General features: G+C 40.3%; 1 protein-coding gene across 1 annotated transcript in view; it reads left to right on the plus strand.

Annotated features, from left to right (window-relative positions):
- Positions 1–12,069, plus strand: part of LOC311262588 (plakophilin-3-like) — a 32,188-nt gene extending 20,119 nt beyond the window's left edge. The window contains exons 8-13 of the mRNA XM_084362113.1: positions 72–236; positions 2,779–2,958; positions 3,133–3,286; positions 3,451–3,646; positions 5,122–5,209; positions 11,021–12,069. Coding sequence (XP_084218239.1) covers positions 72–236; positions 2,779–2,958; positions 3,133–3,286; positions 3,451–3,646; positions 5,122–5,209; positions 11,021–11,062 — 825 coding nt within the window. The 3' untranslated portion in view covers positions 11,063–12,069. The remainder of the gene's footprint in view (positions 1–71; positions 237–2,778; positions 2,959–3,132; positions 3,287–3,450; positions 3,647–5,121; positions 5,210–11,020) is intronic.
- The last annotated feature ends 4,378 nt before the right edge of the window (positions 12,070–16,447 follow it).

Raw genomic sequence — 16,447 nt, forward strand, 5'->3', positions numbered from 1 at the left:
AAATCCACCCTTCCACCCTCCTCTCGTCACACCTCTATCTGCCTCCTCTCTCTGTCTTTCTTCATGTTTAGGGTTTGGAGAATTGCTTGTGTGTGATGAGGAATCTGTCCTACCAGCTTTACACTGAGCTTCCTCCCTCCGTCCGACTACGTCTGGAGGGCCCAACGAGAGGCTCTGCCATCAAGGACAGTGAGGCCATCGGCTGCTTTACTCTGTATGGCAAAAAGGACACTGAGGTAAGATTCATTACCAGTAATTTAATCTTGTGCATCCTGTAAACTGCTGAATTCCATGATATCCACACATCTTTAAAAGCTGCATTGCTCAACTTTTCATATGAATGGGTCAAATGACTGTGAACTGTAAGAGAAGTGACAAACCCACAGAGAATTATCACCAGACAGAGCTTTAGCTTTAGTGTTTTAGTCTCTTTCAGCTTTGTGGCCCACAACTTTCCTATACTGTTTTCGTTGTCTTGTGGTTTTATCAGCCTTGAAGTCTTCAGCAGCAGAGACTAGTTTTCAGGTCCAATACCTGCCTATCACTGAAGAACACACAAACAACATTCTAGACTGACTCGACAGTTGGCCAGAAACTCTACTCAAAGGCTAACATTGCTCTGTGTCTGCAAGATGTGTCAATAAGTGTTCAGTGTTTACAGCTTGTTTTGAGTCCCAGCCATTAACCCCTCTTTAAAAGTCTAATAAGGCCTGTGATAATCTAAATGTTTGGTCTTAAAACACAAAATATAGAGTTACTGGCAGTCAGTGTAACTCTACATTTTGTTAGAAACTAGTAGGAAGGTTATATTGATTGATATTAAAGCAGAGTAGTCAAATACAGGCAAATCTGACATTATGTGATTATTTACATTAGTTTCCCTGACGATGATTATAAGTGTGTCCCAGATGCATGTCTACTGTGAGAGCTAGAGTTATATAATCAGAAACTTGTTGGATATTATGTCAACCCTCAAGCTCCCCTGACATAGCCACACCCATTATATCCCTTTACGTGACGTATAACGCAGCAATGCTCTCATTGACTGACGTGTGCTTGTAGCTATTTCTGCTGCATAACAAGAGGTGTTAGACGTGTGGTAGTGTCTGCTACTTATTATCTGTGCTGTATGTCACTATCACTGTGCTCACAGCCTTTTTTAGCCAAACGACAACTCTTGAGAAGCCCCAATATGCAATGCTTTCCATCTGAATAGTGCTTGGGCAATAACATCCACTTATACATCTTATTAAAAGCTTCAACGGTCCTGTATTGTATAAACTGAGATTTGACTTTTTTTTTATAAAACAAGTCTGGGTGCTATAAATACTGTGAAAGTATCAAAAATCTAAATCCACAGTCAAATGCACACAGTCCGTATTCAGAACTTCTCCTTAAACGAGCCAACGAGACTTTTGTAAAGTTGTCATGTTCCAACTACACTGTCTCGCTCTCAGCCTCGCCCTCAGCACGGCAAACACAGAGGCAGAGACACGGTGGCCAGTACCTGTTCGGGCTTGTGACAGCCAACCAATAAGAGCAGACTGGGCTTTTCAGAGGGGGGCCTTAAGGAGATAGGCACTAAAACGAAGTGTTTAGACAGACGGTTGATAGAGGTGCTGCAGCAACTGACAGTATGAGAAAAATAATGTGCTTTTTCACCTTAAAGCATTTAAACACTTTCGAGTAAACATCCAAAATACAGTAAATGTATGATCGGGAAAATAAGCATAATATGGAAGTTTTAATTGTTGACAATGGATATTGAATATGAGAGAAAATGCATCTATATCTGCTTTTATGTTAAAAGGTCATTTAACTGCCTGTCTTGTATACATGACATACAGTAGATTAATGATCAACTTTGAACCACAAAATGAATGCACATGCATCTTGTCTCACATCATGTGCTGTTTGTTAAATGCACCATCATTCTTAGATATAGAATTTTTCAACAGCACACTGTATGTGCATGTGTCATTTTTGTACCAGTGATTTAAAAAACAATTTCCACCTATTTTTCCTCGAAAAGTCGAGCTTTAGGTCAAGCCACTGACATAGAGCAGGTCAGGCTTCACTCAGGTATCTCAGTGATAGTCATATAATAAGTGGCCTAGCAGATAGAAACCTTAGAAGTGTCCACAGGTCCCCAGGGAGGCTCAGTTTTCAATACGACAAACACAGTCAGCAGATCACATTACTCATTTCAATAGCAATGGAGTGTAATGGAGAGTAAACATCAGGCCCACTGTTACATGTATGTTCTCATAGTCACCCTGAGAGTGAGGAGAAAGGGACCTGTTACACTATATATGGCCTGGTTCTCCATTGCCTAGAGCAGATCATTAGCCAGGTTACAGGGAGGGTGAACAGGGAGGAGTTTTTGACCAGCAACATTTATGGTTGCATGAGAAGCTGCTTTGTCTACTTCTGTACGCAGTAAGAGACCCGTAGTTTGAAGAAAATATTAAGAATTTTGAAGGGTGAATCTGCCACCATTATCACTATATTCTGCATATTCGCTGTGAAAGAACAACGAGTTTGACAAGGGTAAACAAAAGTAAAGAATGGGGTGTATCCATCCTAATGTGGATGTGTTATAAATATTCTGCCTATTCTCCCCATTACCTTAAAAGCCTCGGTATAGGACGCACAGATACACACTCCTCATAACATTATATTGATACCAGAAAAGTGAAATAAACTACAACCGAATGTAATGTATGCTACTCTACAATAAATTGAAATGTTCTCCCTCTTTGACCTCCTCTATGGCAGCGCAACCAGAATCTTTCCATCCTGTCTGAGGTGTCACGACAGCCTAAGGGGGCTGAGTGGTTGTGGCACCCTAAGGTAGTGGCGCTATACAAGCTTGTTTTGCAAAACAGCGATAGCAACTCGACCAGTCGCGAGGCTGCCATAGGAGCCCTGCAAAATATCACTGCAGGAGAGGCCAGGGTAAGATCTCACACACCATAGAATTATAAACTATCCATGTGTATTTATATTCCAAAATGAACTGTCTGATTTATTTTTTGGTTGCTTTGGAATTGGATTCTGGAGCAGGAAAAACCTACAATAGCACATAATCAACAGAACATACCTCATATGATCTCTGCCCCTCTCTACCAGTGGGCATCAGTGCTGAGTGGTGTGGTGGTGGAGCAGGAGAGGATGCTGCCCATCCTGCTGGATCTGTTAGACAGCAACAGTGAACTGGAGCTGAGGCCTCTGACGGGCCTACTGAGAAATCTGGCCAGACACATTTCCAATAAAGACCACATGGGTAAGATTCAGACCGGGATTGCTGTTGTTCCAGTCTTCTTTGGGCAGGAAACTCTGTGTGCAACATATTTTAAGAACTTTCAAAGGCTGAAATGTTTTAAAGTTCAGAGCATTTATTGAAAAACAGTCCTGTAAGAGAACTATCCTTGCTCTTTGTCCTTTTAGCTAAGAACATGGTTAGAGTCCTGGTGTCTAAGCTGCCCATCGATGGCCATCAGAAAACACCATCCAGTGAGGTGGTGGTCAACATCTGTGGAGCCCTCAATCACCTGGTCACCTGCAGTTCCTTGGCAGCCCGTGACATCTTGTACTTCGATGGCCTGCCAAAACTGATGGCCATCAAGACATCCCATGATAACAGGTAGAACTGACTTGTACTGTAATCCTCAAGTATCAGTTTTGTACGGTGGAAAACGAAGCTGCTTACCAATAATGTTAATCAAAGGCCAATTGTTATTTTACAATACAGGTTTGTACAATGAAATGTAAGTTGTAGCCCATTCATGCTACACAGACATAAAACATATCTACAAATAGTTCAATTAAAATAGAATAAGATAAAATGAGTGAATATACAGTTACTTATATACATACTGTATATACAGTACATATACACGCATACACCCAAAGAATATGTACAGTATCTGCAATGTCAGTGTCAAGTGACATTGTTTCATTTATTCATGGTGGAGTGTGGGGGATGAGTTCGTTAGTTCCTTAGTTGGCGAAAATCTAAATGTTAGATTTAAATAGAAATGTTAAATCTAAATCTAATTCTAAATCTAAAGGTCACAGATGAAACTAAATATTTAGCTAACATGCAAATTCACACTGCCTGTCACCGGAAGTACCAAAATAAAAGCTCATTGACTCAACAAGCGCTATCCGCGGTCTTCTTCGGGTAGTCAGGCGGAGTGATTGTGCTGCACTGTTAGTCACGTCTCCGCACCGTGCTCTCATGTTGCCTGCCAGCATGTCGTGCAGTCTGACTACCCTACTACTTTCTAGGTACAGGGACAATGGTGGCTGTCTTTAGGCACTTGGGAACAGTTTCCAGTGAGAGTTAAATGTTAAAATAAGTAATAACATCAATCAGCTGATTGCACATGTTTTACTACATGTGCAGTAGCTTGTACAGAGATGATGTGATGTAGCCAGGTCTCTGCAAAAATGTGGGCACAACAGTTTCTTATTTCCTATTGCCGAGTGACCCTGAGTCTTATTCATCCATTTTATTTTGTGCAATCAGAAATTAGCTGTGTGTTGGCTGGGTAGTGGGTTAGCCTTAGGCTTAGGGTCCAATTCTGGGTAAGTTAGCTCTTATCCCGGCTCTCTTCCCTGTCTTCTTGGGGTGCTTACACTGCTTTGGAAGTTCTTTGGTTTGGCAGGGTGGTCAGATGTCGTAAGCACTCAATCCAGTCCTTGTGCTTCACTTTCTATGTTGATGAGGGTTTTATCTATGGGTTCTGTCTTAGATAATACATGCTTTGTTTAATAAAAGCAAAAATAAATAACAAATAGAAACAAAAATGCGGCTAAGTTTGCTACTGCCTGCCATATATGCATGGCTAGCCATCCCTATGCTAAATCTATGAAAAATGTTTTATTGCAATACCTTTCATCAGGGTCCTTATAATTGGGTAATACTTGTTTGGTCCTATTATCTTTCAGCTCTGCCATGGCTGTGACTTCTTATTGACCTCTGCTTCCTGTTTATGACTTTACATATTCTGGAGAGTGTTAATCACTGGGTTTCTCCTCTCTGTTAATGCTGTGGTATTTCCTCCTTGTTAATCCTCCTTTTTTCTCTTTATCTTTCTTTGTGTCTTGGTTTAGCGGGGGGAGTTTAAAAGCTGCCAGAGCAGCCTCAACTGTCCTCTGCAACATGTTCCAGTACAGCAAACTGCACAGAGACTACAAACTGGTGAGACCCACTACTGCTGATACCAAGAGACACACAAAATTATTCAAATATTGCATATACAGTACATCGCAGCAAATACATAGCACATCACCATGCACCACCTAGAGATCCACATAGATAAGCAATAACAAGCACTTAAAATCTTGGTTCAAGCCAAAAGACAAACACGAAAACGATCAGGGCTAAAGGTCAAAGGTAAACTTCACTGTGACATCGGAACATTCTGTTAAACCCTTTCTGGCCACTATTCAACACCATGACCCAGCAACAGAAGGGGAGTTTGTGACAATATCTCACATTTGCTCAGATACTGAATTAGTGACACTAATGTTGGGTGTCCCTTGAAACTATTCTGTTTGTGGAAATCTTCTGTGCTGCTGTTGAAGAAGTGCGTGAAACATCAACGTTTTACAATTTGTAGCTTCCTTGCAGCAACATCCATATTTAAAGCACTATAGTCTGTTGTGCTCGGTTGTGCAGACCCAGAAGCGGACACTGAGGCAGGGAGTTGAGTAAAGCGTCATTTATTGGCTTCACAATGAATTAGGCATGTGATGATGTTGAGAGTCCAAGGCTGAGTCCCCGTCAGAGAGAGTGTAGTTGGAGGCGAGGTAGCCCACGGTGGCGCTGGTGAAGCATTGCGAGGAGAGTCTCCAAAGGGCACAGGGTAATGCAGTTGGCCGCAGAGGTGCAGAGAGCTGGACAGCTGGAGCTGCAATGCTGGAACACTGAGCACAGAGAAAGCACGAGAGAGATTAGATCTCCAGGAGAGAAATACGTACATATACACTAGTAGACTTAGTACAAACGATCTAGCTGGAGCCATGTACCACATCAAGAGACGAAATCATCTGGCAGCAGGTAGCATGGAGAGTAGGGCTTAGCAGCAGGCGCTGATTGCCAACCTGCTTCAGGTGTGCGTGTGTCAGCTGCTCCGGTGAGTGGCAAGCTCCGCCCAGCTTCTCAATGCACCTCAGCACAACAGAAAACAAACAACAAAACACAAAGTATCTGCAGAATCCACAGAATATGACCCAATGTGACAGTAGTTCACCATAAGCATGTTTTCTGTTGATACTGAGTTTCAGGTCATTCCACCATGTAATGAAGCTCTCTATCAGTCCTCCTTAACATTAGCTTTCATTTGGAGGTGTATTTGTGTCCATGTAACAAAGTCCAATAATATACTTTACTGTCTCCTTGAGTAAAACCTTCTGGGTTTTAGCATCATTGCATATTATAGCATTTATCCTTTGACATACTTTTGTCATTCATATATTAAAATACTTGTCATATATTTTATATATTATTTAATGTATTTATATTTTTTATTAATTTATTTTTAAAAAGCCAATTATCATACATTGAAAAGTAAAAACTAATAAGACCAATAAAACTGATATGACAACGACGATGAGTGTTATACTATATAAATTTGTTTTCGCTTCGAAATGCTCCACCAAGTTCACCAACTATCTAGTTGCTAACTTTGTCTGTCTGCTATTCATTAATAAGCAGGTAGTGTAAGGTGGATACTAGCGAAAGATAGCCGCCAGTTAAGTCTGGAAACCTTGTTGATGTGGGAGCCAGACTGATGCAAATGAACAAATACACTAAACTTCTCCTGAGTGATGAGGGGAGCTACAGCTTTGGATGAAAAGTATTGGATCCTACTTGGACACCAAGCCCTAAAAAGGAATAAATTTAACCAATACAACCAATATAGTTAAAGGTTGCGCTGTATTCTCTCAGCCATTTTTGAGTCATGCAATCACGTCTTATAGATTTAATGAAATCAACTTTGTACAGCCTGCTTACATATTCTGTTGCACTCAGAAATACATCATCATTACTGAGATTGAATCAGTCGATCTTCTGTTTCTTATTAAGTCATTCAGATTGTAGTAAGGAGTAGTACTTACATTTCTGCTAACAAGATGAGCAGCATTAATCACAGCCTCTGTTTTTTTTCCTCGAGTGGAATTAATATGTTTTGGCGCCTCTGCGACACAGCATTAGCAACTTGGCTACTGCTAGCAGCTCGGCTACTGCACAAAAACAACTGTAAAAAATCCTAATCCGACCTCTTGACAGGGCTGTCCATTAAGCCCTTTCCTTTTTCCCTTATCACTAGAGCCCCTTGCTCAGGCTATTTGTCTACATCCAACTATCCACTCATTCCATATTGCTGTATGTTGATGATATATTGTTGTATGTCAACAAAGCTGCCATCTCTATAACTCATGTATTAGTCACCTTTGAACAATTTGGCTCTCTATCCAGCTGTAAAATTAACTGGACAAAATCAGCATTATTTCCATTAAACTCAGTACTAGAACCTAGTTTGTTACCCCAACATATTTCAGTTATCCAGCAGTTTAAATACTTGGGGTGAACATTTTTCCCTCACTAGTCAGATCTTGATAGATGGTCTTACCTCCCAAAATCTCTTCAAGCTTGTGTGTCAATTGTTAAAATGGACATACTATCATGGGTAGTTTGTTCATTTGTTCTGAGACCATTAGCAGATTGGCTCGATCCTGACTCTGTTACCTTTTGGAAACCAATGGAGACTAATTTAGCATATCCACATAGACTGGAAGATCTGATTTACTCTGCAGTCCCTTTGAGTCATGCTAAACAATGGCTTGTCCCCATAATGAGTTATCTTGCTGTAGGTTTGCTGTAGTGGATGTAACTGGCATGTAACTGCCACACTCATGCTACTCTTATATGATACCTCCTCATTAAAGCTAACTTATCTGAATAGATGTATTCTCCTGACAGGCATTACTTCTCCCAAAAAGTTGCTGGCCTTGCGCTGGAAACCTCCACACAAAGACACAAAAGCTTATTTGATCATTACTCATGTTGAAATAATCAATATGGAGTTATCAGAGGTTGCGTGGCGATCCTTGGTATGGTTGGTATGGTTTTGTTGTATTTCACATTGTTGAATAAAAATGTTTCAAAAAAAAGTTAATCACAAAAAAAGTCTTGGTGGTAAGGGGAAACATATCAATGCGGGAAAAGACCCCCATCCAGTTGTTCCACCGTTACTCGGGAATAGCATATAGTGAAAACAATGCCTTTTCCTGTTTTGGGTTGTGCAGGGGCAGACACATTTCCTTTGTGCCATACATGTATATCAACCTTCATTTTTCTGGGAAAAATTCAGCCTAGTTGCAGACCAAGTAAAGCGAGGTTTACAGGGAACCAATGTATTCATGGATGGTGTTTTTTTTCTACAGCCATTTCACTGTGCAATTGGTACTTCACAATGATAAGTTAAAACACAACGGTTGTCCATTGAGTGTATAAAATTATCTATTATATTGACTTCAATACAAATATTGTAGTTCACACATAATTGCCTTGGATGATGGTTATAGTGTAAAATGGGTATTACAGTATTACTGACTGAAAGCCCTAGTCACTCCCCACAGATTCACTATGGTCTTATTGTGCAGTGGGACAATCACATGTGCAGTACTTAATGGGCTTTAAAACTGTTACGAATAGGCCTACATTTAAGATGCAGAACCAAAACAACATAACACTGTTAATATGATATTATTCATAGCTACAAGTGTAAATGACATGAGCCTGAAGTTTGAACGGAGCGCAGAATGTGTGGGTGTAATCTCCACCAGATTATTTTGTAGTTTGCAGCTGCACATATCTGCCAAGGGGGTGGTAACCCATAGACCTCCACTCATCTCTTCCTATTGGTCCTCTTCTCCCTCCTTCACTCGGTTCTAAAAGCCTGCATCTTGTTAGCCTCTGGTCATGCCTTATCTGGGAAGCCTGCAAATGCAAATATTTTCTCTGCAGCTGATAGCAATTAGACTGTAGAGTAACTAAAGTTCTTCTCTGGGTTGGGTTGGCTCAATATCTGTCATGTCACACATAGGAGACTCAGTGGTGATGCAGTTTTTACTCTTACTATTCTGTGATGACAGTAATGGAGTCAGGCTACTTGAAAGTGAGATGTTGTCTTATTGGTTTGATATTGCTAACAGGCACTTCCTAACATAAGCAACAAATCTGACAGAGGTGCAGCAGTTTTTTCAGTCACAATATTTCAGACTGTATAAACTGATTTTTGGCCGCTCTGAGGCAGCACAACAAGCTGTCAACAGAACTCTGATGAACCATCATCTTATTAAGTTAGTAAGACAAATGTTTAACAAACACGGGCTCATGTACACATCCAGCAGATACATAATCACTCATTTTTGTGGGCACCTGATGAATATAAGTTCAATACACTCTTTTTTTAGCTCTGTTTTGATCTCCACCACGCTGCTGGGAAACAACACACAGTAGATGAGAGCTGTGGAGCTGTGAGACTGTACTCAAACAGAAAGATGTATTCAGACAAAACAGGTGTTGTAGCAATGAGTGCAGGGTCGTGCAGAAGTGTGGGAGGACACAACTGGGAGAGTATCATTGATTGGTTTCCTGCTCCTGGCTAGGGAGCAACAATACACTGCAGCCAACCTCTCTGGAAGGGTTGTTCTTCCAGACAGGTTGAGTGCAGTGTATTGTTGCTTTCCCAACAACTCTGCTTGATAAGGAACAATTTAGTTAAGGAAGAAGCAATTCTAAATTAGTTTTTCCACAGTGGGAATTTTTTAACTTGGGATTGAACTAAAAAATCTGACGGCATGTTAAACTACAACTACTACAACAAGTTGGTTTGTCCCAGTTTATGAAGTTGATAAAGATCTAAAGTGAGAGGCTAACAGGATTACGGCAGTCTGGGCACGAACAGGAGAAGTAGCTCCTTTTATAGAAGGATGTTTCACCAATCTGCTGTGGAATGCCACACTCATTATGCTCTTCCTCTAATAACTGCTGTCAGGGTTTGTAATTGTAAGTGGAAATAACAAAAATAAAAGACAATATTAAACATTTCAATTACAACAATCCTAAATCCATTGATTTGTTCTAACTCCTCTACAATCTTGAGAGAATCCCTGCTTCATCTACTGAATACTCTACTTGTGTCTGTCAGAGCTCTTATCTGGCCCTGCTGTGTTTTAGTTTCTTAGTGACTGCTCTCAGCTGGAATGCAGAGAATCTGGCTCAGATATTCTGGGTTTGTCTCTTTTGTGCCTTCTGGGATGAATAAAAGAAGAGTTTGGTTTGGTGGACTTGGCAGTCCCTGAACACTGTTATGTTCCTCCTGTTTAAACCCTCCTACACACACACACACACACACACACACACACACAAGCCACAGCGAAAGTGAACCTGACACAGCAAACAAAAGTGATGTGTTTATCTGACTGCTGGGTGGCCATGGTGAAGTTATTACATTTCATAGATAACCCGTTGTGATCTCCTGTCTTCACCAGTCACAGTCCAAACAAACTGGTCTGAAACAAAATATCTGGAAACATTTCCTTTGCACTCTAATCAGCCTCTTTTACAGCAGCAGCAGACGACTCATCACTTTGATAAAGAGTGAATACTGGACTTAGATTTGTCAGCTAATGCTAATGTTGCTTCTCAGTCTCCTGGATATGCATCTAATAGGCAACTTGTTGCTAACATGTTTGCTGAAACAACTTAATAAGGTAGTAAAAACTCATGTGCACCTGAAAAGTGCTTACAAGACAGTAAATCACAATGGGAAGTTAGAAAGGTACAGTCTGAGTGCAAACAGAACATGATGCAAATGATGGATGGCGGGACAAGCCGAGTATAAATGTTAAGCCCAAACACTACATATTTTTTTGGGAAGCATGTTTAAGGTTGTGACATTGTTTGCCAGTATTTGCATTGTTTCTTTATGTTTTTCAGAAAGGGTTTGCCAGACGAGACTTCACAGATATCACCATCTAGACTGCAGCATGTGATGTGACTCAGGATCTGGGTCACTGTGAGGAAAAGAAGACAAACAACAGAAGGATTTAATGAGCAGACTAACTGTGATGGACCTACAGGGGCGAGATGGATTGGGGCCACTGGGAAGATAGACTTAAAGTTTATGTTTAACTTTTCTTAGTTTAAAGCAGAAAGGCTGTAACGACCGGCGCTCACATACAGTGGACTTCACCAAACTACCATGTGCTCTGTGTGTATTACGTCTGACTGATAGTGTTATTTGACACTAACAAAGATTCCAATTATGTTGGACTGATGTTGGTAATATCTAATATACGATGCCTTCCCTAGATAGACAACTAGATTGCGGCCCAAAGTATGTGAGTCAGTCAGAAGTGTAGACCGTCGGCCTCCTCCTCTGCCTCCCTTTAAACTGATGGATGATCTCAGCTTGTTATCAGGTGGAAGAGAGAACGAGAGTAAGAGAAAAGGTGGAGCTGAGAGGGAGCAAGTAAAAAGTAGGAAAGTCCTGCAGGAAAGTGCAACTAAATGCTGCAAAATTACAGAAGTAATGGACGTTTTCAAAAAACAGCAAAAAAAAATGGACTGACCCTCAACACGTAATTATCACTGTTATCCTTCCTGAGCTAAATATATGTTTTAATAAACAAAAAAAAATGGCATCAACAAATAATCTTTGTAGTAATCTTTGTAGGAAAGTGGGAGGTGCATACATAGAAATAATGTAGAAAATACAAGGCTGTATATTCTCTTCCATCAGATGGAAGGAGCTCAGATACTCAGAGCTACCAGAGCTTCATGAGGACCAACACAAGTCCAGTCAGAGCTCTGAGGAAACGCCAGGTACCTAACAGCCCAAAAATGATATATATGAATACTTGTGTCTGTAGTGTTGACAGTGCAATTGAACTCCTAAAACTGAAGACAATTGTTGCTGTTTTATTTTTGTTTTTGAAGCAGTTTTTGTGTGTAGTATTAAAACTAAAGCAATGCTAGTAACATAAGTTGTACGTGGTCTGTTATGATTCCAGGCCTGAATTATTATCCCAGTGTTTGCCTGACTTTGGTGATGATCAGATGCGTGTTTGTGTTTAGTGCTAATTAGCTAATCACTATAGCTAAACTAAGATGATGAACATGGTAAACTTTATCTGCTAAACTTGAGCATGTAGCTCAAAGCACCACTGTACCGAGGCACAGCCTCACAAAGGAGCTCGTGTGGCTGTTTTTAGTGTTTTTCTGTCAGATGTTGATCATGAAGGACAAGAAATGTGTCAGGAAGAGGAAGCTGTTCATAGCAGCTCCAGTTTTAATATAGGTTTTGATATAAGCAATTTGTATCCACTTTATTTGTATTGCATTTGTTTATCTGCCTATGTTTTATATGTAGCTGTCCTGGGAATGGAAATGCTATCATGTACAGAAATGTAAACATTTAATCTTCACTTTGATAAAAGAAGGAAACTGAGAAAACAGCGTGAGAGGCCACCATGGCAGTCTGAAGAACAGAGCATCAACCACAGGAACAGACTTCACCAAGCTTCAAATTACTGTCCAAGCACCTTTTCACCATTTGAACTCAGTCCAGAGCTGTGCTAAATGTGTAAAAATACATCAAAAACACGTATTCCTGGGGTCTAAGTATGAAACTGTGCACAGAATATGACACAAATCAACCAAAAGTTAACCTGTCTTCACAAAATATTATCTGGTGCTCACAATTAAATGTTTACCTTTAAAATATACTGTTTGTTCAGCAGAATAGGATCAGAGAGTGGAGAAAATAGTTTGTTATTTGAGACAAAATCATACTCCTACTCTGTACTATATAATCAATCTGCTCTAAAATAAACATTTGATTAAAAAGCTGAAGCCTCACAATGTCTCAACAGTGCAGCAGGACAGACAGTGAGGGGTGAACAGTTACAGCATGGATGACAGAGGGGTTACTGTGGAGGACTCGGAGTAAACGAGGGGATTTCTCAGGAAGGACGTGCGGGGGAGAGCGTCCAACCTCCAGACCTGGAGCTTATCTGATGGAGGCTGGAGGAAGGGAGGGCCTGACTGAGGAATGAAAGGCCTCTGGATCAGCGCTGGGAAAAACTGGAGCGAGGGTCTTTGACATAAAGACCAGCCACCCTTGAATAAGAGAATGAGTTATATAAGGCGGAAAGATCTCCAGCATGCTGCTGATGGTTATTATCATCAACTCTTAGGTCAGTTCACAGATCATCAAGCGTATGAAGCTGCACACAGGAGATGTGGACGGACAGAACAGCATCAGTGTTTATGGACTATGCAGTTGTTTTAAATGTGTCTTTTCTTTCCCCCATAAATTGTTACCTGTGTCTCCATTTTTGTAGTCCACACAGCCAGCTAGTTTACTGGTCATATGCTGTTGTTACTCTCTATTCTGTCCACCACATCACCACCACCCACAGAGTGTTGTGTTACAGCTGGTTCTGCCTAAACAAACAAATTAATGCTGCTTTAAACTGAGCGTGTATGGAGGTGTAAAGATTATAATAATCATGGCAAACATTAGAATTGTTAATAATTATCGGACAGCAACTTTTTTAATGTGACTGGGACATGTTTTCCCATAGCAGTGGACAGAGAGTTTTGATGAACTTGATTTGAGCCTTTCCCTTTTCTGCCTCTTTATACTTCTGACCTCCTACACTCCAGGCAAATTTTTTTATTACACCACATTTATCTGAGAGCTTCAGTTCTAAGTGTAGGTGTCAGATCAATGTGATGTTTCATACAATCTATGATCTCCAATTCGAAATTTTGTTTAAAACCATATATACAAGCAGTAACCTATCAGCAATCTGTTCTGCAGTGTTAAAATCAGCAGTAGGCTGCTGTGATACTAAGATATATGGTAAGTGTCAGGTACTGATTGTGGAGTAGGCCTTGGTGGCTACGACCCACTCTCTCCTTAGGGAGCTTCAAAGGTTCATCCACTATAATCACAGGGGTCACAGACGAGCCAGTGGATTCGTCTCTTCCCTCCAATCTAACAAACCTCAGCCTCAGCCGAGCATTCCTGACCTCAGTCACAGAGTTTCTGAAGGTGGCTGAGATGGATGCTGCTCAGATGGATCTTCTCTGCCCTCTTGTGGCAGTGCTACTGACCAGTCCATGATATTTCATGACGCTGTCTCTGAGTTTCTCGATGTTGAACTGTTTCACTCAGCGTAAACATCCAAGAGCAATCACTACAGTGTTGGATGGTGCATATAGACAGTAAATAACTGATTCTGTCAGACAGTGTGTAAAAATGTTTATATTTTTATTAATTTTGAAACTACTTTCAAAGTAGTTACATGACTGCTCAAAAGTTATAAACTTTAAACTGTTAAAATTGAATTAAATTCTCCAGAGATACAGTCTAGACATTATTAATATGGTAAATAACTGTTTGACTGGAAATGGTTGAGTTTTAATGCAATGTATACATACATGTATGTATATGTTCAGTAAGCATCACTCCTGTGGTCCAGTGGCACATTGTGTTAGCTAATCCAAGTTTGTCATGTTAAAAGGCTCAGTGATTATTAGAAAACCCTGGTGCAATTATGTTAGCACAGCTGAAAACTGTTGTGCTGATTAAAGAAGCAATACAATTGGCCGTCCTTAGACTAGTTGTGTATCGGGAGCATCAGCATTTGTGGGATGCATTATCATTACAAAACTAGCCTAAGGAAGGCAGATTTGATTTTATTGCCATCAGGGAGTGATGTTGCCTTGAGGGGCTTTACTTGGGATGCAGAGGTATTTGGCTGGGAGGTGTGTGTATGAAGTCCACAGTAAGTGTTATATTTATGTCCACAAGTGCAAGCTGACACCTCACACAGCTACTCTGATATGGACAGAAGTCCATGAGTGTGTGCTAACCCCTAATTAATATTCAGACAGACCTGCCAGAGCCTGGAAAAGAGCATATCCATCCTTTCAAGCTAAGAGATGTTGTGTTTGGGTCCCTTTATCTCCAAGATGGAGAGGTGCTGCTAACCAAGGGAACGTTCCAAAGAAAAGGAAAGGAAGAAAAGGCAGAAGTGATGTAAATCACAAGGTGCAGAAAAGATCCAGTGTAGGTTAATGAGTGCACGAAGGTTGCCAAGAAGTAGCTGTGGCTGGAGGAATGTCCCCTTACAGCCACGCTCCTCCTCCTTGGCACAGGCAGAGGTGCTCTCATCCTGAGGAACCACAATGTGCGAGGATCATCGGAGTGCAAGAGCTCCACTGATCGCAACACTGACAGGTATTCTAATCTTTCAGAGTGCTTGGCCTATGGCACCACTAAAGGAGATGACAAACCTCAAAGAAGAAGTAAAATGCTGTCTGTAGACATCAGATGATAGTATCATACTTTGAAGATATAGTTCTTATGATACTGCTAATTAAGCAATGCAATCAATGATAAACATTGCCTGAAGTAGAAAACAGTATAACTGTTGAGTACGTTCACAAGTATTCCCCGAAAACAAAAGCTGACTATGCCTGTCTTCCCTCCTAATATGACATCTATCTTGGTTTGGAGTCAAGAAATGACAAAGTTTTTTGCCACTAAAGAGCAGTTTGGAATCAGTTCAACTTAAAAAGGCCTTTAAATAAATGATTCTGAAAGTACAAACCTAAAATCTGATTGGGAGCTGATGGAAATGTAATTCGGTCCTAAACTTATCCCAAAAGATGTGCTATTCTATTATATTCTATTACATTTAATAGTTAAAGTTTGATTATTTTTCCATGTATTCGTTTGAGTTTGATTTGTTTTCCATTTTGACAAATTAGGTTACCATAATGTAATTTATGTAATTAAGCTCGAAGTAATTTTTTGGATCATAGATAGTGATAGATGTGTTTGAATGTACTACAGTTTGTGCATGTTGTAAACAGAGCTCCAGAATAAGATCTACAGCAACACATATTTAAGAACTCTAAAGTTACATTTAGTGTCCCCTTAATGTCATTTGAGTTATTGTAATCAAGCTAAACTGTGTGCTGAGATGAACTTAATAGTCACTAACTAAACTGACTGTACACTGATACACTGTATCTGGTATTGGACTGTGATCACTGCTCTGCTACACATACCTTCTGGTACTGAGATTTTTTTATAGAGTGTTTTAGTTTTCTTTTCATTTACCTTAGAAGTGAGGTTATTAGTTAACTATTGGATTGTTTTTGCTATTCATTCTAAGTTTAATCAGTATATTTAGCCTACCCCTTTAAATTAAAATTGAAATGATTTGACGCATGCTTGTTTGACTGAGACAGTGCACTTAAGGTCAAAATGAATTCAACATAAAGGTGTGAATCACTTGCGCAATCATATGTGTATATGTGTGCATATAGATGTGTGTGTGTGTG

This window comes from Pagrus pagrus, assembly GCF_965226575.1.
Source record: "Pagrus pagrus genome assembly, chromosome: 1".
Lineage (NCBI taxonomy): Eukaryota > Metazoa > Chordata > Actinopteri > Spariformes > Sparidae > Pagrus > Pagrus pagrus.